The sequence below is a fragment of the Canis lupus genome, chromosome X (assembly GCF_048164855.1).
Source record: "Canis lupus baileyi chromosome X, mCanLup2.hap1, whole genome shotgun sequence".
Taxonomy (NCBI): Eukaryota; Metazoa; Chordata; class Mammalia; order Carnivora; family Canidae; genus Canis; species Canis lupus.
In genome coordinates this window covers 20690752-20717277 of record NC_132876.1, presented here as the reverse complement: position 1 = coordinate 20717277, position 26526 = coordinate 20690752, and the positions used below count along the sequence as shown (strand labels likewise).

Here is a 26526-nt window from a genome sequence, read left to right as displayed (position 1 = left end):
CTTGGGTATGTAAATCTTAAGCAATAGCTAAACAAGTCTGCTAGCTTCACAATTCCCCCACCTTTCCACAGGGACCAGGGAGCCACCTCTTTTTTTTTCTTTTTATGATTTTATTTATTTATATCATGAGAGACATACAGAGAGAGGCAGAGACATAGGCAGTGGGGGAAGCAAGCTCCCTGCAGGGAGCGTGATGCAGGACTTGAACTCAGGACCCTGGGATCAGGACCTGAGCCAAAGGCAGACAGATGCTCAACCACTAAGCCACCCAGGTGCCCAGAAGCCACCTCTTTGAAATGCAAACATCAAGGTTCTGGAGCCCCCATCTCAGTTCCTGTAGCAGGGTCACAGCCTAGCTTCCCCAGGGAACCTTGCTCCAATTTGCAAAACTGTCTCTTGGAGGTAAAGATATGAAAAGTTTGTTTCTCCTATGGATAAAGTCAACACAGGTCATCTCCCCAGTTACAGGATAAAGTTAAGATGAACTATGAAAAGAAAAAAAAAAGATGAACCACAAATGACAAAAGGTGCTGTCAAGTCCTCTTACTTAAGGACCAGCTGTTGTTTATCTTGTAAACATGTATGTAATGGGTTCTATCTGCTGGCTATACAAGGGGATGATTCCTCTCTGCCTTCACAATTTCTTAGTGGATTGCCAATGGTGTGCATCCCATTTTGGTTTGATGTTCATTCAATAAAAACAGTGTTTGCTTCCACTGCTACCTCTGTGGGGAGGATTTATTGGGCTAGAAGGTCTTGGTCTTAATTGTATTTCCCCAGTGGTGCTTTGGTTGGGCTGGAGTTGGGCAGGTTACAGAAGGCAGGGGAGAGGAGAAGCTTGAGGGCAAGACTAAAGCCTGACTGAGTACAGGAGTTTGGTGTGTTTGAGTGTAGGCTTTATCCCATAAGACAGGGAAAAGAGCTGGGATATTTTTATTTTATTTATTTATTTTTAAATATTTTATTTATTTATTCATGAGAGACACACAGAGAGAGGCAGAGACACAGGCAGAGGGAGAAGCAGGCTTCCCATGGGGAGCTTGATGCAGTGCTCAATCCCAGGACCCCGGGATCACACCCTGAGCCAAAGGCAGATGCTCAATTGCTCAGGTGCTCCGAGATCTGGAATATTTTTAGCCAGGGAAGAGAAATCATGAATTTTCCAGCTTAGAAAAATGACACTAGTAGTAATGTGGAGGGTGGATGGTGGGGGGTGGGGAGGGAAGGGCCAAGTGGCATGGCACTAACTGTGGGCAAGGTAATAATCTTAGAATACAATTTAAGGGTTTTCTTAATCTGTTATCACTCAGAGGTTATTCTTGGATTGACCTTTCCCTAAGCCCCAAAACAATATCTGAACCTGTGTATTTTTATTTTTACCATAGGGGCATCTCCCCAGGATCCAGAGAATAGAGGACAAAAGTAGCAGTTGTGCCTGCATGTCTGCCACTTCTGGGCCACTTTTCTTGAATGGTCTGAGTGTCCCTCAGGCTCCAGTCTCATCCCAATGACTCTTGAGGTCCCCTAGCTTCTTTAGGATCTACAATATCTCTGACAGTGTTCAGCAGGAGAAGGAAAATTGCTTATCACAGTGGTCTCTACCGTTGGCTGGTGCTCGGTTTATGGTGAACACTCGCTGGAGATTCAGTGAGGTCTGAATGCCTCATTGATTACAGCGCCTACCTGTTGCCACGGATTGTGACTTCGAATGTCGGGATTCACGTGAGTTCAGCTCTTCCTATGCTAACAACCCACAAATGGATTTAACATAGGACTTTGTACATAGAAATTGAGAAGAACCAAAGCACTTTGAATGAACTGCGCATATGTTTATTAAATAGTTGACAAAGGGACATCAACAACCACTTATTACATATATATGTATATATATATATATATAATTAACACAGATATGTTTCTCTCTTAACTGTCAATTTCCCCAAGAAAGAATTGTTCAACTGTTCAGTTCATGAAAGCTAAAGGCAAAGTCTCAGTCCCAATCCTATTCTTCCCCACCCTCTTCTTACGACCTACATTGATTCTCAATGAGTTGACCATCACCTTCTGTAGTCATAGCATCCCCAGAAGCATGCTGACAGCAGAGACTCCTCAGATTCCTTCTGTGTTCTCTTAAGCCCTGCTGGTAATGAGCAGGCTGTCCACTTTAACCAGTGTTGTTGCCACTGCTTGTTGCTGTCCAACCACTGTCAGCCTGTGATTTTTCACCAATCTCTTTGTTCGTATACATACATACAAAGCACTGAATCATTTATGGGGAGAAACCTCCCTCATCGTCATCAGGAAAACATGATTTCTCTTGCATCTGTTCTGTTTTTGTCCCAGGCACACCCTGCCTGCCTCTGCACTGCACTCCATTTTCCATTTACAACACAAAAATGCTGGGCTACGCTGACCAGAACTTCCTTCTTAGACTGATTTCTTCTTATTCTGATTTCCATTTTGGAATGCTCTGCTTTTGTTTCAGGCATCTGTTTGTAAGGACAGGAATTGGACCTTCTGTTCCTCTCATAAACCTCACCTTTCCATCCAGGTGGCTTCCTTTTTGTTATTGGAGCTCTTGGCTATTATTCTCCACATACACACTGTCTTCCTGCCTAAGAGAAAGGTGTAAGTCCAGGCACTGAGAGGAAGATCTGGGTGGGCTCAGTTAAATTAGAATTTCTAGTGCAAGAAAGAGTAAAGAAAAAAAAATCTATGTGTACCCAACTGTTGAATATTAGCAAGTGCAGGCATTATTAGACTGCTCTAGGAACGTGATCATGTATCAGGCCTATCCTGTGTCATGCTCTTTACCACAGACATTGACCATGTGGGTGGATTTTAACATGTGGAGTTTCAGAATGTTTACTATCTACTCAATATTTTAGGTTCATTATTATATCATAACTTTCCTGACAATAACAAAAATACAGGAGCTTTCTTTTTTGGCCTTCTTGAGATGGTGAATGAATATACCACTCATCTGTAGGAATCTGCTGCCTAAATGCTGTTTGTTGCAGTAAAACATATATCCCTCATCTAGGCACATGACCACTGGAGAGTCATGCCTTTTAATTTTTTATCGATTTATTTTTTAAGTAAGAGCTACACCCAACGTGGAGCTCGAACTCATGACCCCGAGATCAAGAGTTGCATAGCTCTATGACCAAGTCAGCTAGGCACCATGAGTTAGGCCTTTTTAAATACAAACACTCCCAGGAGGCAGCACATAAACACTGCCAGTCTCACACCATAGTGTGATTGTTCTCTTAGTTCTCAGCTCTGAGATGCTCTCCATAGCTTGAGGTGCCCCAACAGGGAAGTTATGAAGGAGAAAAGTCCAGATATGTTTGGGGGAAGCAGGCCTGGTAAGTTGCTACCATGGAGCTTCTAGAGAGCCAGAGGTCACCATGGGGGATGAGGAAAGGAGGCTCTTAGAAGGATAGTGAATAAAGAGGTTGAAAAATGCCAAAGTAAACAGTTTACATCCAGTTTTGCCTGTGGGTCAACTTCCCTCTGGCCAACAAAGACTCCATTTTGATGGTGGTTGGGAATGCCTGCCCTGAATTCTTATCATTCAGCAGTTTCAAAAAGGAAGACATAAACTCAATATTGAAGAGGCCCAAAGACCTTTTGCAAATGTCTATATACTGAACTGGTATTCATGCTGGGATTACCAGACTCACAGAATCATATACAACACACCCAAAGGCTCTTAGTTGGCTCATTGAGAAACGCCAGGGTGGGAACCACACTCAGAAAGGGACAAAGTTGCTCTTAGCTCTGTATGATTCAGCTGACGCTGGACCTCCTCCTTGGCCCTTGGCACAGTTATGGACATGTGAAGGATACTCAAATCTGCCCTAGCCTCTTATCCAAAGCCTCTTCACCTCCATTTTCTATCAGCCTGGCTATCAAACAGTGGCCAATGTGGAGATGTTCACAACTAGTGTTTTTTTAAGTATTTAGAAATCTGACAGAGTAAAATATCACCTAGTTACATTTTGCTTTCTTAAGGAACAAAAATTATCTTTTCATTCCAGTGCCATTTTTTGGCGAAAAGCAATTTTAAGCGAGAGAAAACATTGTGATAGAAAAATTCATGCATCTCATTGTTATGAAACCATTGATGCTCATCTTGAAAAAAACAAAACACACAACACTGGTTTCATGTGTTCCACTGAAGATGCAAGATAGAAATGAATAACTGGAAAATACAAACTTCTAATAATGTATCTTAGGAAATACCTCAGAATTGCTGGAGCACAATAGAAGCCAGTAAGCATTATCTCAAAATGTTGAGTTCTCTTTTACTAAAATACAAATGTGCCTTTCTTGTGTAATTTCAATATCAGAGGAATAATACATCTAATACAATGAATGTATTATCTATATAATTCATAATACTGCAGGTATAATTGGAAATGCATTTCTTCTATGTATGAAGTAGAACTTGGGACCAAATCACAAATTTAAATTTTATATTAGAATTACTAAATTTGAGGATTAATATACTAGAACAGGAATAGCTTTTAAGTAAACTCTTAATGTGTGAATATGGATTCATAAAAAAAGACAGAACCATGAAATTTACACATTTTATTAAAAGAACCAAAAACAAAAACACAGAAGTAGCATACTAAAATGAGTTGCATAATGCACATTTCTAAACACAAACAAGCAGTACAGCACTATAACTTGGGGAGAAAAAAATCAAAGCATCTACCCTAATAATAGCAGTTGAGGGAATGAGCCATTGCATCTTGCAGGCAAAACATGATGGGAAGAGTTTTTACATCTGTGAAACATCGTGGTCATTATTAAATTTATAATTGTTGCACATGGCTAATAATTTTCTCATCCACAGGTAGTTTTAAACTGACATTCTTCTGTCCCAAATACATGCTTCATTTTCTACATTGTACTGGATTGTTATATAAACACACAAAGTTAGCCCTTAAAAAGGGAGTACATTTAGGAACATCTTTTCTTAAAATTTGAATGACTGTAATTTAGGGGTATGATAACAAACTCATTCATTTGCTAATAATTAAAGAAGCAACAACAATAATAAAAGGAAATTTATTTTGAAAAGGGCAATCCCAGAACCCAATGATATGATGGTCATATCATTCTCTCAACCGCTAGACACAAAAGAGCAACAGAATAATTTGGTTTCCATTATGAACAGATAGCATCTGCATACAGAAATAAAGCTTTGCATCCATGCAGTTCTATGTTAGATAAATCTTTCAGTTGTGTGTTTTGGGAGAAAAAGAGCATGGCCTAAAGTTGGGTTACTTTTTGGTCTTGTTACAGAGGTACTTTTTTAAAGATTAAAGTAATATGATGTAGAAGGTGACTAGTGAGAATTTCTGCAATACCTTCAAATAGTTGTGATGTAGTTCACAGTGATACATTTCTTTTCTTTTCAGGATGCTATAATTGAGGATATGTCCTATCTAAAGATAAAATTTCTCTGGCATCATCCTGCTTTGGAGTATGAATGGGTGATTATTTTCTAGGCAAGATCAAGTAGAGGAGCTGGCTGAAAAGTGTATGAATTAGTCAAACCAAGCCCTTTCCCGGGTTTAATAAAAGAGGTCCCTTTTTGGCCTCAAGTCATTCATGTTTTGTTATGCTTCATTCTCTAATTTGACTCACTGAAACACAGCCACTGTGTTTAAGCTCCAAAGAGGGTGATCCAGTGGCTGTCAGCATGTACAACATGCCATCAGCTAATTGGTTATCTTTTGTGATGCTTCTAAGTTCATTCTTACTATTTTATAGGTGATTCTTCTTCACTTAAAATTTTATACTTCTCTTGTCCTTATGAAAATATATCCTTGTGGCTCATAGATTCACAGGGAAATACCAACACAAGGACATGGGGTAAGCTGGGCAAATACATTGGTGATGAGGTTGAAATTGGAGTCCCTAACTACAGAATGCATGAATGCTGACATTTTGTACTGGTGGAAATGCTGGTCAGATGGTCAGGCTGTTAGTTGTGTAGCTGACTCTGATTAAGGGCTGAAGGTGGGGCAGGCAGGGAAGAGAAATTTCTAATCAACTGGCCCTGAGCTATTGGACAACTGTAAGGCTTGGATTACTTTCTGGCTCTGGCTTATTTTTCCGTCTCTGTGAGACCATCAAAATGGATATTGATACTAGTACCAACTCCCCTAATCCCAAAATGGGTTCCTTCTCCAAGGCAAGGGCGACACGCCCCCAGGATGTGAAGGACTCAATTTACCAGTGGTGATCTATCCTTACACCTTTCTAACCTCATTGCCTAGAGGCAACAAAAAGTTAAATGGTGAATAGTAGATGATCAGGGAGCTAGAATCCACAGAGACGGTCTGATTGAAACATTCTTTTCCAGCTCCTATGTATGTGAGATTTGGGCGGGTTCTCTCCTGTTGAGTTAAAACAGTGGGAGGCTATAGTGGCAGAGTAAAGCACTTTCTAATCTGGTAGGGGCAAGTCAAAAAACAGTTTCCATTCAATAGGTATAAGGTAAATAAAGCCATTTATAAAGTGCCAGAAGCACTTTTTTTCTTTTGTTGGAGGGAACAAAATGCCTCATGCTGGCCATACTTAACTGTAAAATTCAGTCTCTCAATGGTTGCCAATGGGTTTTGGGATCTGAATTTTAAAGGGGAAGTAGTGGTGAATGTTAATTCTTTGATTGCCACTTAAGTGGATATTAATTGATGTAACTGATACATCTCAGTTGGTCATGTTCTGTCAAAGAACTATCCATCTTGCAACTTACAGGGCATCTCACTGCTTGCAACCATTGAAAAAAACAAAACCTTTGCCAGAAACCTACCTGGTGAGTGTGTGTGTGTGTGTGTGTGTGTGTGTGTGTGTGTGTTTACAATGGAGATGAATCTAAAAGGCAAACAATCTTTGCTACTGGTTTTGCCAAAAGATGAAGGACCTTTGCTCTTGGTAAGCTGAAGGTGACTTGTGTTACCTGTTACCAGTCTTCTCTTTTGGTGAACTGTAGCAAACCAGAAAGCCTCCCCAACAGCAAAGCGACACCATGCTTTAGTTAATTAAGTCTTCTAGCAAAACTCCCCTCCTTCTCAAGGCTTTAGGAATAACTCTATCTTACTAACATTTCCGCTATTATCACAGATCTCTTATATTAAAAAAAAAAAAGCTCCAAGCATAGCGTTCATGGACTATGTACATAAGTGCAAAAAAGGTGTGTCTCACACTGTCGCACCCTAACTGAGACCATCAATGAACTGCAGCATATGTCTCTCAAACACTGTCAAGGGGTCATTCCACAGTATCTGCATGGTTTTACAAATGGAAATTAATCTTAAAATACACTTCTATCATTCTTTAATCCGCATTTGGATGTATCGGTGGTATATGATTCCAGAAGAGACAATTTTTTGTAGTGATAGCTATGTCTTGTGCATAGAGTAATTTGGAATAAAAAATGTTATGAAAAAAGGTCAGGTAATAGGTTATAAAGGCAACGATCATGTTTTGAAGTCTAAATACTGTGGAACAACCCTATCCACACAACAAATTCCATTAAGCTATAAAGCCTGACTCTAGAATCCATGTGTTGTAAACTTTTTGATTAAAAAGTCATATAAGGACACAAATTCAGCTATCACCTCGCGATTTGGGCTTAAAGAAAAATTTAGCCATATCTATTCTCTGAGTTTTGAGCTGTACCTTCTATATGGTCATACTGTCAAAAACCATGTATAGTTTACAAGTAAAATTAACAGCAAAAAAAAAAAACACCAACAATAAACAAAAACAATGTGTCTAAAGGTAGCCATGTTGTAGTTTTGTTGCTAAAGCAACGACTAAATATAATTAGTTAAAATTATTATTCATATATAAAGTTAAGTTTGTTCTTAAACTGTGAAGTGTAACGAATAGTTACACGAACTATAATCTATATCTTATTATGCGCCGGTGTCAGTTTAGAACCTATCTAGGTGGGTTGAGTACATGTAGTAAAATCTTAAAACTTTTCTCTAACTCTCCTGCGAAGTTACTTAGTTATAAACTTTTCTCTAACTCTCCTGCATTAGTTACTTAGAAATATAAAAATGTAGTAAAATAAAAACCTTAAAAACTAAAGAGAAAAACAAAGGACATGGCACCAATTAGTGACTTGGTGCTCCAAATCTATATTCATAATTATTATCTACAGTTTGATGATGTTATCAACTAAGTTTGCAAAAAAGTTGTGATACTCTTTTAGATACTATTCATTCTGGTGCCTTTGACAGGCACTGGTGAAATTAAAAATGAGGCCACTATCTTCCTACATCTATTCAACAGAACTGGGAAATTGTATTTCTCCTCTTCTATTTCAATGTGTGTAGAAATGGAGAAAGCAAAAAGAAAGAAGATTCTAGTTTCTAATCATTCTGTACATTACATCCTACCCTACAGACTAAAATAAGTCGGAACTTTAGTGAACACAGCCTAACGGTGTAGGACAACACTTAACGGCAAGATCAAAGTGCTTTCGTATGTTCAAAAACGGATGGTGAAGGTTGATGGAGAAGGGAGAAGATGGCTTTTCACATGACAATGAACTACAAATTAGACTCTACTCTAGACAAATGAGATGAAATGCAATAGCTGGTTACAGAATCATGCTCTGATTGCAAAGGTAAATACTGTATTCAAATAGCAATTTTATGAATCCATTTGGTTTTAATTTCATCTTAATCCCTCTTTTAAAATATACTTCTGTTCACATAGTACCTTTTTAACAAAAAAAAATTTTGATACTACTAAAACCCTCTTAACAGATACTTTTAGATTATTTTCTCTGTATACCTGACCTGTTTTATCCAAGTTTCAGGACTCTTGCCTATTTTTGCAAAAGGCTGAGAGAAATGGACAAAAACAATAATTTTGGATAAATAAGAATAGAAGTCCTTGTAAAATACAAAGCTTATAAAATGTTAACTAAGAATCACAAGTGGTTAGAATTTTATATATACAATTCATCCAGTAAATTGTTGTTTAGAGTCACTGATTAGTTTGTGACTTGGCTTTTTAACTTGAAATTTATAGTCTAATGACTCTCCTTTCTTCTTTTCTTTTCTTGAGTAAAGAGAATTTGAGTAAGCCATTCATTGCACAACTCGTTTGAAGAGTGCTATCTTAAAATTGCATTTTTGTTGATGTTCTTTAGCATCCGATCGAAATGTTAGTGCTTTGAATTTTCTTTCTTTAAATTCACTTAACAAAGTAACTGTTAAAATGCCGGCAATATCAAATATCGTGGCACTGAAACTACAACTATCCTGAATATCCTTCACTAAACCTCTTACTAAAAAATAAGTCATTACTGCTGTCTTCCAGTGCTCATAGCATCACAAAAACCACCGTACGACTCTGGGCTTATTGTCTATGTAACATCTTCATTAGAAGGTTAAAAGGTTAAATGAGACAGTACGTTGTATGAAAACATCTAGCTATGCAAAAGAGTTCATTTTGCACTGAAGACATCTCTATCACCTTAAAGGAAGACACCAAACTAGCTCAGGTGCATCCTTCCTGGATTTGTGTGATTAGCTCTGCCCTTCTGGAGAGGCATTGGCACAGGTTAGACAAAACTCAGTTCTATACACAAGTCATTTCACAAAGGCATATTCTACTTTCTTCTCTAACAACATTAAGATTTTGGGAAACAGAAATTAAGTGGTTCAAGGAATCAACAGGTAAAAGTCAGGACACTTCTTGTTCTCTCACTCCAGGCAATACTGTTAACAGGTGACAATGTCTTGATGCAAGCCAAGACCATTTAGAAATTACTGATGATCATGATATAGGATTGATCATTAAGAACAACAGGATACCAACTACCAAACAGCTAATTTTTTGCTAAGCGAAGTGGATCTGCTTTGGAATGGAGTCTCAAATGTTCTGAAACACAGACAATGTGAAACAGAGGAAGCAATGAAAGTTGGGAGATTTTTCTGGGTCTGACTGCCACCGATTACAGAATGGATTAGGTAGCTATGGGCAGGTCACATGTCCCGGGCCTCAGTTTCATCAATTGTCAAAAGGTTGTGCCAACTCCACTGTTCTGTGATTAAACACTGCTAGCCAGCTTAAGGTATTCTAAATCTGATTTTCTCTTTGCTTGTTATTTTCGTGAAGGGAAACAAACCTGCTATACATATTAAATTTGATGATTGTATGCTTTCTAGCAGGAGAATATATATTTAGTAGAAAATATTAAATCTAAGTTGATGTGAAATATCATATGGTTCAGCACTAACAATAGTAACTAATGAAAACCTCTCTATTATCATTTTCAAATACATATAAAACAAATTTAAATGAAGAAACAAAAAATGGTTTGGTTATGATATGACTGTTGTTAATAAAGTCTGGGAAGGGCAACACTTGACACAGGCGCTCGCTCCTTCACAAAGTGTTCAACGGAACTGGAAATTTGGTTGAACTGAAGCTAAAGACAACTGTGGACAGCCTTCCTAGAAGTTTTAAGTAAATCAAAGAATACTTTTACATGCCTCCCTACCCCTTCTCCCCACCCTCACCATTTCTCCAAACCTATATACTTCTGCTCCAACTGTGATCAGTGGAGAAGACTGTCCATTTGGGGAGGAAAGGCCTCATTGGAACCAATTCTCTTTCACCGTGACTTTTGCAAGATTGCGTCTTATTATTCAGAGTAGTCTAAAGAGCACTAGCCATTTTCATTCACAGAATGGCACTTGTGAAAAAGGTTGCATTGCAATGGTTTTCACACATTTTCCTCCAAAACATGAAAACTACCTCCATGCCTCCACCTCCCTGTTTAATTTAGAACCTACAATTAGCATACCTTTAAGCCTCCAAGTACCAATTTTCAGGTAAAGTTGACAAGTGGCTCAGCTTTAGACACTCAATCTAGGAGATAGGATCCTTGAACCACAGAAAAATGTAATGGGCATTTTACATAAATGCTGAGAAATTCATTTAAGGGTAAATTGCAATTTTGCAAGCTTTTTATGGAGTGAGACTAGAGGTTCATATTTTAAGAAGTTCTCTGGGGGTTTTTTGGTGGGTAATTATTTCTCTCTCCCCCAAAAAACCTAGGCATGTGATTGTATTATGCAAGGTCAGATCTGCAGGTATTACACGCATATTTATGAACAGGTTTTGTGCACACTCAAAAGTGAGGTCTTTTGAATGTCTGCCATAAGAAACCTACAGAAATTTTCTAAAGAGAGAGAAAGCATATTAACATTAATCTGTCATGTTTTTCAAACACAGATATTTCTGTTTCCCATTAATAATATTTTAGTTGAAATCTAACACCACACATCTAGAGGAAAACACTATAGTATGTAAAAATCTAACACACCACGCCACACCACAATAGATACAAGAGTGGGGAAAATGCTACTGGATACATTTGTTACATTCTAAATAAACCCAACAGACTATTGTGTAAACAAAACAGTAAGGTAACACTTCAAAACAGATGAACATTTACCCACCAAGAATGCACAGTAAGCCAACAGTGCACTGTGGAGATTCACTCAGCATAATGGTTATTGGAAAATCACAAAGAATAATGTAACAAACTACAAAACTTTATGGTCATGTTCTACCTACTAATTCAAATAAGATAAATGGTAGTTATTAATTTTCTATTCATGTTTTAACACCTCTGTTGACTGGTTAGTGCTTCATTGTTTTTCTTTGAATGTGTTGATATGTGCACTTTGTTTAATATATTGACCGCACCATACTTATTGTTGCGTTGGTAGAAGAGGACCTATGAGAATATATATAGAAAGGCCATATGGAGGTTCTCACGGAGAGATCTTGATACTCCGTAACTCTGTTGTTCAGAATTTCAACTGAAATGGAAAAAAAAAAAGAGAGAAAGAATGAGAAATATTAAGGGGTCATGGAAGAAGGAGTCAGGATACTGGCTTCTTGTGCCATTTCTGTATGCGAACTGCCAATATACTCCCCACTCTGAGTTTCATATTCTACATTTGTGAAAATGGGGCTGTTGGAAAGGGTCACAAAGAGTCATATAGCATGACAGTTTATGGTTCTCACTGAGTGCTAGTGCACAGAATCGCCCTAAGTTAACAGAGATATGCTCAGTAGCTTAAGGCATCATCCACACAATGCCTCAACGTATTGATAAGCCTCCACCCATCTACCCACTTCCTTCAATTTCCTTCAAACATATGTTGAGAACACATGTTTGATACCAACCATTGTGAAATATGCAAATGTTAAACACACTTTAAACTTTTTAATCTGGACGTTTCGGACCATGTAGGAAATAGCCAAGGTGTGAAATCTAGGTATACAGTATTTTACAAAATTATGTTGCTGAACTTTGGAGAAATTTCCAACATCTGTTACATGTGGAAGATCATGATTATGGTGTGCCAAATATGTCTAAATTTTCTAGTGGAATATAGCAAAAAGGAATCCCCTCAAATATGTTCTGTTGGAAACTTTATCATTGTACAGGACAACTTTTGTTTACCGTAATGTAAAGTAGCCCATGAGAATCAGGCAAGTATTTGCAAAACCCATATTCTCATGTTTGATGCTAATTCCAAGTTGCTGCTATCCCAAATGATACTCCTGGACACAATTACAATTTATAGCTACTTCTGTTATTCTGTGTACTCAAAGGGGTCTCTTTAAAACATTCCTTATGATTGAAAAGGCTTGTTTGTCTAATATGCAGTCAGCTATAGGCTCTGTCCAGGACAGAGTTTGCATGCTGGGCCAGGTTCTGGGGAACCAGTCTGTCAAGTGAACAGAACCATCACCTCCGTCAATTAAATGAAACGCTCCAGTTGTGAGAGCTTCAAACTTTCATTGATGAATAGATGCAATTCAGAATTCATACACTTGTTTAGTAAGTCCCTATTGGTAATTAATTAAGATACCTAGGAGTCTGAAGTGGCTTGAAAAGTCACATTTTCCAAATGAAATACTGCTCAAATTAAGTGTGTGCTCTGTCTGGCTCTGGACTAGGCAAACAGGAGATTAAATGTTCAAAGGTGTGGGTGGTGGGGGAAGGGGAATCCAACAACAGTTGTTGGGTTTTTTTTTTAAAGCCACGATTTGAAGGAAAATGATTACATTACTAAATTATGTCACTCAAAAATTCAAAACAGCTGGAGCATTTCTGATAGACCTATATGGTAAACAACACAAAATGGCAGAGTGTAAAAAGCACGATCTTTTACAACATCATGGGAGTAGCATATTCCTGAGTGCCTTTAAGATATTCATCATAGTCAGACCAACAAAATTACTTTGCTTTACTTCAACAAGGACAAAAAAAAAAACCAAAGCTAGAAAAGTGTTAAAGAATTAATATTCAAAAGTGATTTGTGTAGTGGGCTGACAAATCAACCTCCTTTAATAACAGGAAAACATTTCAGAATTTGTAAGCTCATTGGGAAAATATAGTACCAGCTGTCATTTTTCATAGAAAAAGTTGCATATTTGCTTCCCACATCTCAATTTGGAAAATTTAAAATGCTTAACTCAAGCTCTAAGTTATAAGGACACCTATTAATAAAAATATTTACCAAAGCCTTTAGCAAATGTAATTGTGTAAATAAAAAATATAACCTATAAATATTATTCATATGAATACTTAAAGAAACTTACTGTTCTACTGGTAACTTCTACATCTGTGAAACAAACATGCTGCTATTCAGTTCATCTACTGATAATGGGGTTATCTATAGTAGTAAAAAAGATTTTAGATTAAAATAGTTTCTTGAGAGAATCCCATTTATTTTGTTCACTGTTTGGACATGGTAATTAAAAATCATAATCAATTTCACAGAAAAATTTAGACTTATTGACCATATCCACTAATAGTTAATTTTGCAAAGCACAGATTAGAATGTGGCTTATTCCCCCAGTGGATTAATGCTCTACGTGCTGTGTGGTTATCATGGTAATTGAAGCAGCTGTGGAATGTGTAGTCTTGAAGCATGGTTACCACCTTAATAAGGCAAAACAGCCTTCACATTACATGATGATTATTTTATGTATCTCATTACAATTTTGAGACTCTCTCCCAATTTAAAATTTGTCTTTGGACTCTGCCTGTAAATACCTTAAAGCAAATGAAAATCACAATAACACAGGCACATCTAATGTCAGTGTGAGATCTCTGATGTCACCGATGAGTGTCACCGAGTGTCAGAGTGTCAGTGTGACATCTTTGATGTCATCACAGGGTAATGATAAGGGTATCTGTGTGCTGGAAAGAAGTGTGTTATCTGGCTTTCTTTCCAGCAGATCTGAAGGTAAAAGGTGATGATTGTACCAAGTGCAAGTTAAAATGGAATAACCAAAAAAAAAGGGGGTAGTAAAATAAAATAAATTCTTCTCTTGACCAATGAGGAAGCATTTAAGGAGTATTTAGTATATGTGTTTGAGGATTGGTTTGACAGTGACAATTGTGAATATGACATATGAAGAGCAACTTCTGGTAACTGATTAAAAATGAGAAAACTGCTGATTCACCTCAGGATGGGTGGCAGATACACCCCTCTAGAGTATACACAAGACCAAAAATTCTAAATGTAACGACTTCTTAGGAAACAAACAGGAATAGGGATCAATGTCTCTTGCCAATCCCAAAAGCATATACTGTGCCTTACCAACACACGGTAGTTATCTAGGTCTGAACAGGTAAAATAAATGGCCAAACCTGATTGCCTGTAGCTGTTGCAGCGAAGGGAACGCTGGTAGCAGGTGGTGTTGCTGCAGACACAGTGGTAGGAGTTGCGCCGTGCATCATGGGCACTTTCAGTAGGAAACCATGGGAGCAACACATGGGAGGGTGGAGAATTTACACAACCATGACATAAACGATGGGATGGGGCGTGGTAGGTATCACAGCAACAAGCCATGTGACATCATCGTGATGGACACACCAAGGTGCAACATGCAATCACAGTCAGTGCAAAGCAACACAGCGTGGAAGGGGGAAAAATTTAAAAAGAGAAAGGGGAAAGCCAATTATAGTTACCATTAAGGAAAATGGAATCATTCTCAACAGTTAGTTGTTTATCAGAATCCCATTATATAGTTGAGTTAAAAGGCCAAATTTTCGGAAGGGGTTATGATGAGCACATATGACAAAATCTGATTTTACCAAGGCTGGCTATAGGAACACCTTGCTGAGCAGACAAGTGACTGGGTTGCACATTTGAAATGTAGGTAGGGAAGTGTGAATTGGTGTTTGGCTTCAGTAACCTAAGAGACTTGAGCATGGTCACTATATTGTCAGATACCAAGAGACAGCTACAGGTATACTTACCTGATCTACATGCAAAAAAAAAATTGGCAGTTTGATTGGTGGGTATATGATGGGGAAGCAGATATGAAGAATACAGTGGAGTATGTATGGAGGTTTTTAAGTATGTCTCTGGCAAATCCCTTGGAAATCTAGGCTATTCATCAAACACACACATGGCAGCACTTCCTACTAAAAATCTGACAAAATCTTGTCTTCATTGCAATTAATAAAGTGATGGCAGTATGACTAGCAGCTATAATGCCTGTTTCAGGATGTTTTCTTTTGCTCTTTCTAGTTTCTACCTCATTTTAAAAGCTTTTTGGATGCTTTTCTCATTTCTAGCTCATTTTGGAAAGCAAATTAAGGAATTAATGTGTGAATGGTACTGTGTGAATGGTGAGCATGCATATGTAATAATTTATGTCTATATCCACTGAATTCAGATTTTCTTTTCTTTTTTTTTTTTTTGAATTCAGATTTTCTGAAAGTCTACAGAGAAAGCAAATGGCCTGGAGAGAGAAAAATCAATATACACAATGTTACAGAAATCACAAATGTGCCCCAAATGGTGATTAACAGAAATCCCATAGTGATCTCTTATGTGTCCAGTTACACATTACTTATAGACATCCATTATCAGATCACATGCCGATTCTAAAAACACTCTTGTTTTCCCTTTAGACCACAGCAACTATGCAGGAAGCAGTGCCACGGAAGCATGCAGTTTGCATTCCTACACAGAGCTGTTAGGTGAAAAGACAGGGGAGGAGAGTCACAAAATGCGAAGACAGAGATACATTTCACCAACTTGCAGAAGTCTATTCTAATCATATGCATATGATGCTCCTGTTAGGATCAGGTGGAAATGTTTTTACTTCCTACAGGGGACAGCCAATCCCTCAATAGCAGAGGCCTCCCCTCATAGCCAGGGTTCACCCCCTGCCTCTGTCTTTGACCGCTACTACTATGTGGTTGTTATTCTGACCTTCTGTTTTATCTCAATAAACCTGTTTGGCCCTTTTGGGATCTACATCTACTCTGGTCAACCAACAGGATGGAGGCTAAGCTGTGGTCAACTTCCAAAAATGATGAAAAGCACTGGACTGATAGGACACGGGTAGGGGTGGGTATGGTGGGGTAACTCCTCCATCTATCAAACAGAGCTACTTTCCTCTGGTCTGTGCCCATGGACTGTAGGAGCCAAGAACTCCTACAATGAAAACAAGACTCTTTCTTGTCTTCTTCAGTAGTAGTAACAGAAAAATGGTCTTGAGATGGCTACCAGATTGTATTGGTGACTAATTGAAGGATCTGTGTGTAAGTGATCATGAATAATTACATACTTCCAAAGAGTCATTTTGAAATCATTCTGTTGTGCCTGGGTTCCACGCACATGACACTGCATCCTAGAACGCCACAGAATTCATCACATAACACTACAGAATGCCCTAGCTTTGCATAACTCCTCCTTTGTCAACATGTGAGTATTGAATGATTTAGATCTTCTAGATAACTTTGGAGGGGGGAAAGCTTGGTGATACTTTAAAATACGAAAAGTGCAGAATTCTCTTATTTTCTTCTTATTTGGGATGAAGTACCCTAACCTGCTCACACTTTACAATGCAACTGGTTTTCTATATCATCTGTATGTATAAATTATTCCAATCATGACATATTTGCATTATAATTGTAGGAAGAGGGGAAGGTCTGGTAGCCATAGTGGTGAAACCGGAGGAAAAAAAAAGCTTCTTGAAACTTTTGTCATAAATATGCTCAGCCTTCCATTTGGCAATGGTAGACCCCCAATAACATTTTCCAAGCTTCTTTACCTGCTGTTTTCTCTCCTCATCATGCCCCGACTCTTTCCAAATGCCCCCTCCTCCCAAGCTGGTGGCCCATGAGCCACATCACCCAGTCACTCATCTCTTTCACAGTCTTAACAGAGAAATACTTTTTTCAGATTAGAAAAAGGTGAGAATGTTCATACAAAACCTACCAACACTTGAAGCGGGTGCCATGCACAGTATTGGCCCTGTACACCATGCAGAAAAGCGTGAAAAGTAAAGGAGAGAGATTTCATTATTAATTCTTTACGGAGAGAAATAATTTTTAACTAGAAAGATATTCTTTGCATATTAATTAACGAGCACATGCAAATCCAGTAAACTCCATGCTTACAATTACAGCTTAGTTTCAAGCTCCCCAACCCAGGTAATCAAAGTAATTCTTGGACTCTTAGGTATAAAAATGACCATAATTTTTCTTTAAAGGAATTACCTCACTTAAATTGCAATTTTATTTTGGTCACATTATCACAGCCTCCTCCACATCACGACCATGAACTTTGCTAGGCACAAAGGGCAAATAGGCTTTCCATCAAGAGGGGGTGCTAAGCCTGACAGGTTTTAATTTTGCTGTTAATTAAGGGGAAACGAATGCTTCTGACATTTGGCTCCTAAATCTAGACTTTAAATTAGCCATCTCCAGCAAAAGAAGTCTAAAAATTTTAAAATTGTGTTTTTTAAATAAAGAACTACTGTGGTTAGTTAACTAAAGACTGGCTTTTTATGGCTTTCTAAATTAATTAGCTAATCAATTTATCCATTAACCACTGGGTGTTTTCAAGTATAGGTATACAATACCATGTGTTCGCTATGTTTATGTAATTAATAAGGCTTTCTAAACTAATTTGAAAGCATGTCAGTTTCATTTAATAATGGCTTCCAAACTGGGGCATTTATGACTCTGGTAAAAAAAAAATCTGTTCACTCAGTGGTTAGTATTTTCAATTTATTCCTAAGAGACTCTATGCTCATTCTTAAAGTATTGAACCACAGGAAGAAAAGTATTTCCCCTCATATATGATATTTATTTGAGCAGAATTTTCTATTCAATTTGGTACAAAACTGTTATGCTATTACATTTGAATGTTGAAGGTAACAAAATATCCTGATAGTATCAGGAAAATATGATAAACTGCTGTATTTTAAATATTAATTGGTATTTAAGAGTTAAAGGCTAAAAGTATGTGATATATATATGTGTGTGTGATATGTACGTATATATATACATACATACATATATATATATCACAAACACATAAACTATACTGTCTTATAACCACTATAAGTTCAAGGGTAGTTTTATTATAACTGTCTTTGGCATATTGAAGATATATAAATTACATGTTTTTACAATGCTGAAGCTAGGAAACATTTTTTTGAGGGGTAACCAGTGTCTTTTATTTATTTATTTTAAAGATTTTACTCATTTATTCATGAGAGACACAGAGAAAGAGAGAGGCAGAGACACAGGCAGAGGGAGAAGCAGGCTCCATGCAGGGAGCCAGACGTGTGACTTGATCTCGGGTCTCCAGGATCATGCCCTGGACCGAAGGCGGCACCAAACCGCTGAGCCACCCGGGCTGCCCTAACCAGTGTCTTTTAAGGGGATACCTAAGAGTCAAGGAATTAGTTTGAGACTGAACCAAGTGAAACATTCATCAGAAGCAAAAGCTGAGAAATGCTTTTAAGAAAAATGTTGACAGATTTTCCTAGTTTGATTTCAAATCATTACTTTTGAGGAACCATAGAAAAATTTGGTTCTATGGATGAGCAGATCAAGTACAACTGCCTTGTTGTATTTCCCACCCAAACACCTGTTGACAGTTCTCCCATAAAAACTCTTGGGCAGCTCGTGTGCCCTATGTATACATGCACAACATGGCTAAACTGACAGTGCCCAGAGCCCTGTACTCACCTGTAGGGATAAATGCCGGCTGTGGGAGCTGCAGGTTAGCCAGAGCCTGCTGGCAGTGGAAAACATTGGGGTTAAAGACAGGGGTGGCACCATTGGTCTTTTCAAGTGCTGATCTCTTTGGTATCAGTTGAAGCGTACCAGGCTGCAGGGCCTGTGAGGGAGGGATGGATTAATAAATAGTACCAGAGAAAGGAAAAACAGGTACTCAAAGCAAGCAAGCAGCAGTTAGATAACGTGTGGCCCTAGAAACCTCTGCAAGGGTATCCTATCCACTGAGCAATTTGCTAGGTGAGTACTCAGTCCAAAACGGGAAATAAACACACAAGGGGAAAAAAAACCCATGATTTTTCAACTTCACTCATTTAGGCAAATAAAAAAGTACCTCATCATTTGAGCCAAGATGTGACCTGAAGCTTAACAGCAAATAATCACTTAAAATTCACATCTCAGAGATGTTCACCCATGAATCTATTACAATGAGATGAGCAGAAGCAACAGATACATCAAGAAAGAGATTTTTGCTAGTTAAAATTCCAACATAGATCTAGGAGGTCAATGGTATATAGGTGATAAAACAGATGTCGAGGGGTCAGAGTCTGATACTGTGGCCCCATAAAACAAAATCCAATTTATAGAAGGACTTCAAGTCTAAATCCTAGAACTGTGCTTCTCCCAACTACCATGTAAGGGAAAAGCAAATAAATTATTTTCTTCCCCACTACCTGCCTCACCCAGATAACATAGACAGCAAAATATGTGCAATTCTCATTTGTAGATGCTTGCTGTGCATTTCGGGATGTACCACTGGTTTCATTAAGTCCTTGTCAAGTTTAATTCTAAAATGCATTAGAATCTAAAATCCTTCTTTCATGTCTACACTTCTTTCAAAATCCCACTGTGCTTATTATACCCAGTCAAATTTGCTCCTGGGTCAGATTCACTGGAGAAGTTTGACATGACTTGTATTTTTCTGTCAGAAAATTACACGTGACTTAAAAAACATGCCCCAGCGACAAGAATTAGGTATGCTCCAAATTCCTAAGGAGACAGGAACACTTGTGTTGAGTGACTAGCATTCCATATGCCAAAAAGGGGGCAAGCCATGACCTCCTTTTGCCTATGGATAACAAAGTCTAAACCTATCTCTATATTCCTTTGGGAACTAAATATTTACCCTTCACCTCTTTTGCTTTTATTTTTTTTCTCTTTTGCTTTTAAATGCAGGGATGAAGTCAACCTGAGCTAGGCACATGAACATGAAGAAAGCAGAAAAAAAACCCCAATATTTTACCAAGCATTTCAACTCTTGAATCTTTAAAAATACAGAAAGCTTACATTTCTTCAGGGAGCCTTCTTTATTTGATCTTACCTCAAACCAATTCTGGTAGACCGATCTTGCCTTCCCCCTAAGATTCTGCTCTGATCAGTTACTCAGAAAGGAATTTTATATGATATTCATAAATACTCAATGAAGGTAATAGTTAACTCTATATGGAAATTTGGGGCTGACTTAAATGTAGCCTACCAAACACAGCTGAATCATGAAAACAGACACATACATATGAAGGCCCCATGCCCGAGCATGGAAGAGGTGCACAATGGCATAAGCAAACCATTCCTTGTACACCCCAAACACATGAGAACCTTTCCTTTTAGAGGGCCTACTGTTTTCCTCTTCTTTATTATAGGCTTACACTGCTTCTAAACAATATGTCACCAACAGCAGTAAAATCAAAGAATTGAAGATCTAAAATCTGCACTGAACATTTTGGATACCTTGTTATTTTCATGGCTTAAAATCCCTTCATTCAGTATAATTTAAGACAAAAACCACTTGGTGAAGTCTTTTTAGAACTCATCAACAGGGATGCCTGGGTGTCTCAGTGGTTGAGCGTCTGCCTTCGGCTCGGGTCATGATCCTGGGTCCTGGGATCGAGTCCTGCATTGGGCTCCCCACGGGGAACCTCCTTCTCCCTCTGCCTATGTCTCTGGCTCTCTCTCTTTGTCTCTCATGAATAAATAAATAAAATCTTAAAAAAAAAACCCAAACCAAAACCACTCAAAAATAGTTTCCTGTTTATTTATTTATTTATTTATTGATTTATTGATTGATTTATTTTTTCTGTTTATTTATTTTTTTAAAAAAAGATTTTATTTATTTATGAGAAACTCAGAGAGAGACAGAGAGAGGCAGAGATACAGGCAGAGGGAGAAGCAGGCTCCATGCAGGGAGCCTGATGTGGGACTCAATCCCAGGACTCCAGGATCATGCCCTGGGCCGAAGGCAAGCGCTAAACCACTAAGCAACCCAGGAATCCCCTAGTTTCCTGTTTAAATGACATAGTTTACCCTCTCTCTAAAGATGGGGGCAAAAGCACAGTCAATTAAAAGCCTTAGTAAAGCTTTGAAACAATGAAACAATTATCTTTAGAACATTTTAGAGAATGAAGCAGAATAAATAGGTGCTCTCTTTTCCAGCTTATAACCCTGGCTATTTATCTTAAGATTCATTCATGACTATCTAAGATTATGGTTACAAGTATTAGACAAGTTGAGGAATATACTATTATTTACCCAAACAGTTCACAACTCCAGGCCCCTTCTTACCATTGTGGTGGCAGCTGAGTGGTTCATCTGGTGATGAGCTGCCCTGAGTTTGGCTTGCAAATGGGCAGGAGGATGAAAGTACTTGCATTTCTCCCGGGAGCATCGCCCTTTGATGTAATCCATGCAGATCGTCACAGTATTATCACTTGCCTCAATCATAGAAACATCCGTAGGGTGAGCATAGCGACAGTCATTTTCACCACGGGTACAGTTTCCACGCTGGAATTCTCGGCAAACCTTATATTAAAAAAACAAAAACAAAAACAAAACAAAACCCCAAAATACACATCACATTGATGCCTGGAAGGTGATTAGTTTTTACTTATTTTGCCAGTAAATCCAAGAGTAATAGTTTACATGATTTTGTCATCTATTTAGGAAAAATCTATAAAGCTGAGGGATAATGTAATGCCATATTCACCGTGAGATGTAAACATAGACATTTCCAGTCCTAGAAAAAAATTCCCCACTGTCTCTGAAGGAAAGTTGTCTGTTGTCCTTATGTTGAAATTAAAGCGCTTAAAAGTATTGTTGCAAACCACTTCATCATCTTCCAGTTAATTCACAGCCTGAAGTGTGATTAGCCAAATTTGCAAGAGGGGGTTGTTTTGCTAAAGTCCAAGATGAGTCTCCCATCATACAGCAACGCAGTTTTCCCCCAGCAAAATCGTGGATCATGACTGAGCTACATGTACAATCAGATTCTATTATGACACACTGCCAGGCATTGTAAGTCAGCCAATGGCACTGACTCTATGAAATGGACTAGTTATTTATTTCAACATATGAAGAATGACAAGGGAAGACTGAAGAACTTCTGTGAGTCAAAGCACTGTGTGAAGTTTCTTTTACATTGCCTTTTTGTAGGCAGTGGGCATATTTATTATCTACTCCATCATTCTTAAGATGGAGAAAAAGGCTTAGACACTATGATAGTCATTTAACATTCTGCATTCATAGAGTTAGATTAGTCTACTTCTCCTCTCAGTCTGATCATTCTAGTAAGTAGAGACTCATTAGCAATACAGTTAATTGCAATCTGTAAAGTGGGAGCCTGGGCAAAAGGAGCCTTCCCACCAGGTTTCCTGCACCATAGCAAAGGGGATGCATAGTGTGTGGCTGCGCACAGTAAGACACTGTCTGATCTGTTGTACAACTGAATCAATGCACTTCATAGTAGGGTACAGCTGCAGTAGTAAACCATTTACCATTTTCCTGACATTACACTTCATAGGCTAGAAACCCAGGTGCACTTATTTAAAGCATTCAAAACACTGGGCTCTGAGAAAGTTGCTTTATGCATGAGACTAATATCTACCCTATAGATATTTATATATTTCTACACCAATACCTCCAGTTTATCCGAACGCATCATCTTGGGACCAGGAGCTCCTGGCAATGCAAGAGGTGGGTTTCCAGAAATCAGAACTGGTCCATTTGGTAAGAGTTCAGCAGGAACCAGGCCCATCCCAGGATGAGGTAAGTAGGGATTGAAAGCCATGGCAGGATTAGCTGCAAGTGACGGATTCATAGGAAAAGAAGTCTATATGTTTAAAAGAGAAAAAAAGTATTAGAGGTAAATAGATTCTACTATTACACAAGGACAGTCTTTCAGAAAGCGTCAGTCATATCCAAATTTACCACTATTTCTTTTTGAGTCTCATATTAATTACAACATAAGGAGTTACTTTAAACCAACAAATCTTGTTGAGTAGCAAATTCATTGGGAAACTGATAAAACCAGCCACATAATTTTAAGTCATGAATTGGCCAAATGAAGTCTCATTGATGAAATCTCTTTGAAATGTGTTTTCTCTCACACTTCCATTTTTTAAAAGATTTTATTTATTCATGATAGTCATAGAAAGAGAGAGAGAGAGAGAGAGAGACAGGCAGAGGGAGAAGCAGGCTCCATGCCGGGAGCCCGACACGGGACTTGATCCCGGGACTCTAGGATCACGCCCTGGGCCAAAGGCAGGCGCTGAACCACTGAGCCACCCAGGGATCCCCACGCACTTCTGTTCTTAACCTAAAAACCATACCACCGATAGAGGCAATGTGCCCTGCAGACCAATTTCAGGTTCTCCTGAAAGCCCCTTCATTCCACCTTCCTTCTTTGGCATCAGCACTGCCAAGCTCTAAGCCTGCCAATCCTACCAAAGTTCCCACCAACCCTATGGATAACGGACTTCTCCTCTGGGCCCACAATCAATTATGGAAGACAGCAAGGAGTGTGGAAGAAAGGGGTAGATTAAAGAAAAGTGAGAGTTCTAACTTCTTGCTGTCCACCTAAAATGAGATTGGTATGGTCATTTTATTTTTTTATTTTTTTAATTTTTTAAAAGATTTTATTTATTTATTCATGAGAGACACAGACAGAGAGAGAGAGGTAGAGACATAGGCAGAGGGAGAAACAGGCTCCATGCAGGAAGCCTGAAGCGGGACTTGATCCCGGGTCTCCAGGATCACACCACGGGCTGGAGGCAGCACTAAACCGTTGAGCCACCCAGGCTGCCCTCATTTTTTTTTTTTTAATTAGGGATTCTATTTCACAAACAAATCTGACTGGTCCAGCCTTGTCTTTACATAGGGGGCCAGAAGATATCCACAGTTCAAAAAGGGGTCCTATAAAAGTACTCCAAGGATCTCTGTTAGGCAAGAAGAAATGAGATGACAAGACTTTATTTAATGGCTATCAACCAGACAGAGCACAACTTGTAAAGAAAAGCATTAACAATGCAAATGGATCCCACGGTTTCTTCTGTCTTGTGAAAAGTCCTAATCTCAAGAAGCTTGATATATGTATTGCCTTCATTGTCTGTAGCCATGTAATTGGTCACTTTATGCACTATTTTCCAGGTTGTTCCTAAGTGGGCATCATCTTTTCTTCTCAATGTGATTCTAATTTCTTCAATAGTTCTCATCTCCACTATTGTATCTCATTCTTAGCAAATGACTGATAGAATCCAAAATAAGGTTTAAAAATAAATTAAAGTATTTAATGAGTTAATGACAAACCAGGGTTAAATGCAGTACATTTCTAGCAGGGACTCTAGGAGGTAGTTAGCGCACTGGTGTGCACCTGGTGGGGTGTCACCGTGTGTTACGAATGGCATGTATTCTTGTCTTCTTTTTTTTGTGTGTGAATTTATTTATTTTAATTTTTTAATTTATATTTTTTTGTATTTTTTTATTGGAATTCGATTTGCCAACATATAGTATAACACCCAGTACTCTCTATTTTTTTCACTGAAGAATGGATCTTCTGCTCTGTCAAGATGTGCCTGAACTTTCTGCTAAATCACATGAATAGGAACAGCTTAAAATACAGGTAGAATGGGAGGCTGTGGAGTATGAAGTGAGGGGCAATATATATTCACCAACCCACCCCTTAGTCACCAACCCACCCCTTAGTCTGATTTGAAATCTTCACCTGCACAGCCTCCTCCACAAAGCTCAACCCAGGGCCCTGAGATCTTGATCTGAGCTGAAATCAAGCATCGGATGCTTAACCAACTTAGCCACCCAGGCACCGCCAAAACTACTTAATTAAGTGAAAGACTTGTAGGTGAGTGGGTTTTCCATATTAAATATCATTAGTCATTAATACATACTGATCAATTAATAATATTGAAGCCTAATATCTGAGTAAGCGATGTTTCCTATTTTTTGATAGCTCTGAACTTCTGTATTTTTTTCCTTCCTTTTTCAGGGAAATTTTCCTGGTTAACTTCCACTTCCTTTGGAATATATTGTAACCTTTTTAGGTTTGTTATATGCTTTAAGTGTGTGAAAAGAAGTCGTAAATTACTTAGAAGTCTATATCTATATAAAAAGTGCAAGGGGCTTGCTGAAAATGTTTGGACTTTTTTGAGGTTGCACCACAAACTATATGGTGCTATCTTCAGGTTTTAAAATGAGTATTAAAACTTTTATAACCATTTCCTCCTTGATTATAAACTTCATTCTGTAACACTGTTTATTGAGAAGAAGCAAGTTTTTCTGTTCACAACCCTCAGGCATAGGCAGGAACTCCTGATCTCCTTATTTACTTTCTTTTTTTTTTTTAAAGATTTCATTTATTTATTTGAAAGAAAGAGAGAGAGCGCAAGTGGGGTGGGGGTGGGGCACAGAGGGAGAAGCAGACTCTTCCTTGAGCAAGGAGCCCAAGTAGGGCTGGGATCATCACCTGAGCCAAAGGCAGACTCTTAACTGACTGAGCCACCTGGGTGCCCCTGGATTACCCACTGTCTAAGAGCTTACGTTCTAGGGTAAGGGTTGGCAAACTCCAGCCCCTGAGCCAAATCTGGCCTGCCTGATCCAGATGCCTGGCCAGATGGTGAGAATGGTTTCTACATTTTTAAGTGGTTGGAAAAAAGTAAAAGATGAATATTTCATTACACATGAAAAGCATATGAAATTCATATTTCAGCATCCCTAAATAAATTCTACTGTGTTCATTAGGAGACCTGTATTAACAAAAAGTCGTAGATAGGCTTCTTGTCCCACGAAGTCTAAAATATTTACTATTTTGTCATTTACAGAAACAATTGCTGACCCTCATTCTAGAGGATTCCAAAAAAGTAAAGCACACCATCAATTTCTGGAGTAAAGCGCTAATTCTATATGTATATGTATATAAATCTAATGCTTGTGACAAGATTCTGCAAGTTGAAAAAGTTTGGCTTTAGAAACCAATACTATAGTGTTCACTAAAATATTTTTTAATCGGTACTAAAATTAGGATTCTAAAAAATAAAATAAAACAAAATTAGGATTCTATTTACTTAAACAACAATAATCACTCAGTGACTAAGAATGGGAAGACAGAAGGAGTC

At 38.3% G+C, this 26526-nt stretch overlaps 1 protein-coding gene and 1 long non-coding RNA gene across 12 annotated transcripts in view; one reads left to right on the top strand and one right to left on the bottom strand.

The window, feature by feature from the left end:
- The window catches only part of LOC140627877 (uncharacterized), a 108338-nt gene extending 103076 nt beyond the window's left edge, over positions 1-5262 (top strand). Inside the window, exon 3 of the long non-coding RNA XR_012026398.1 lies at positions 1386-5262. This is a non-coding gene — a long non-coding RNA (uncharacterized lncRNA). The remainder of the gene's footprint in view (positions 1-1385) is intronic.
- MBNL3 (muscleblind like splicing regulator 3) overlaps positions 4585-26526 on the bottom strand; it is a 113381-nt gene continuing 91439 nt past the window's right edge. For 7 of the 11 annotated variants that reach the window (XM_072816428.1, XM_072816430.1, XM_072816427.1 and 4 more), the window contains 7 exons: positions 23040-23231; positions 21689-21925; positions 19082-19232; positions 17319-17354; positions 14732-14826; positions 13675-13748; positions 11739-11879 (listed from right to left, as the gene is read on the bottom strand). In XM_072816428.1, coding sequence (XP_072672529.1) covers positions 13692-13748; positions 14732-14826; positions 17319-17354; positions 19082-19232; positions 21689-21925; positions 23040-23231 — 768 coding nt within the window. In that variant the 3' untranslated portion in view covers positions 11739-11879; positions 13675-13691. Of the gene's footprint in view, positions 11880-13674; positions 13749-14731; positions 14827-17318; positions 17355-19081; positions 19233-21688; positions 21926-23039; positions 23232-26526 lie in introns of all 11 variants that reach the window. The other 4 variants (XM_072816432.1, XM_072816431.1, XM_072816435.1 and 1 more) reach the window with 4 other exon arrangements.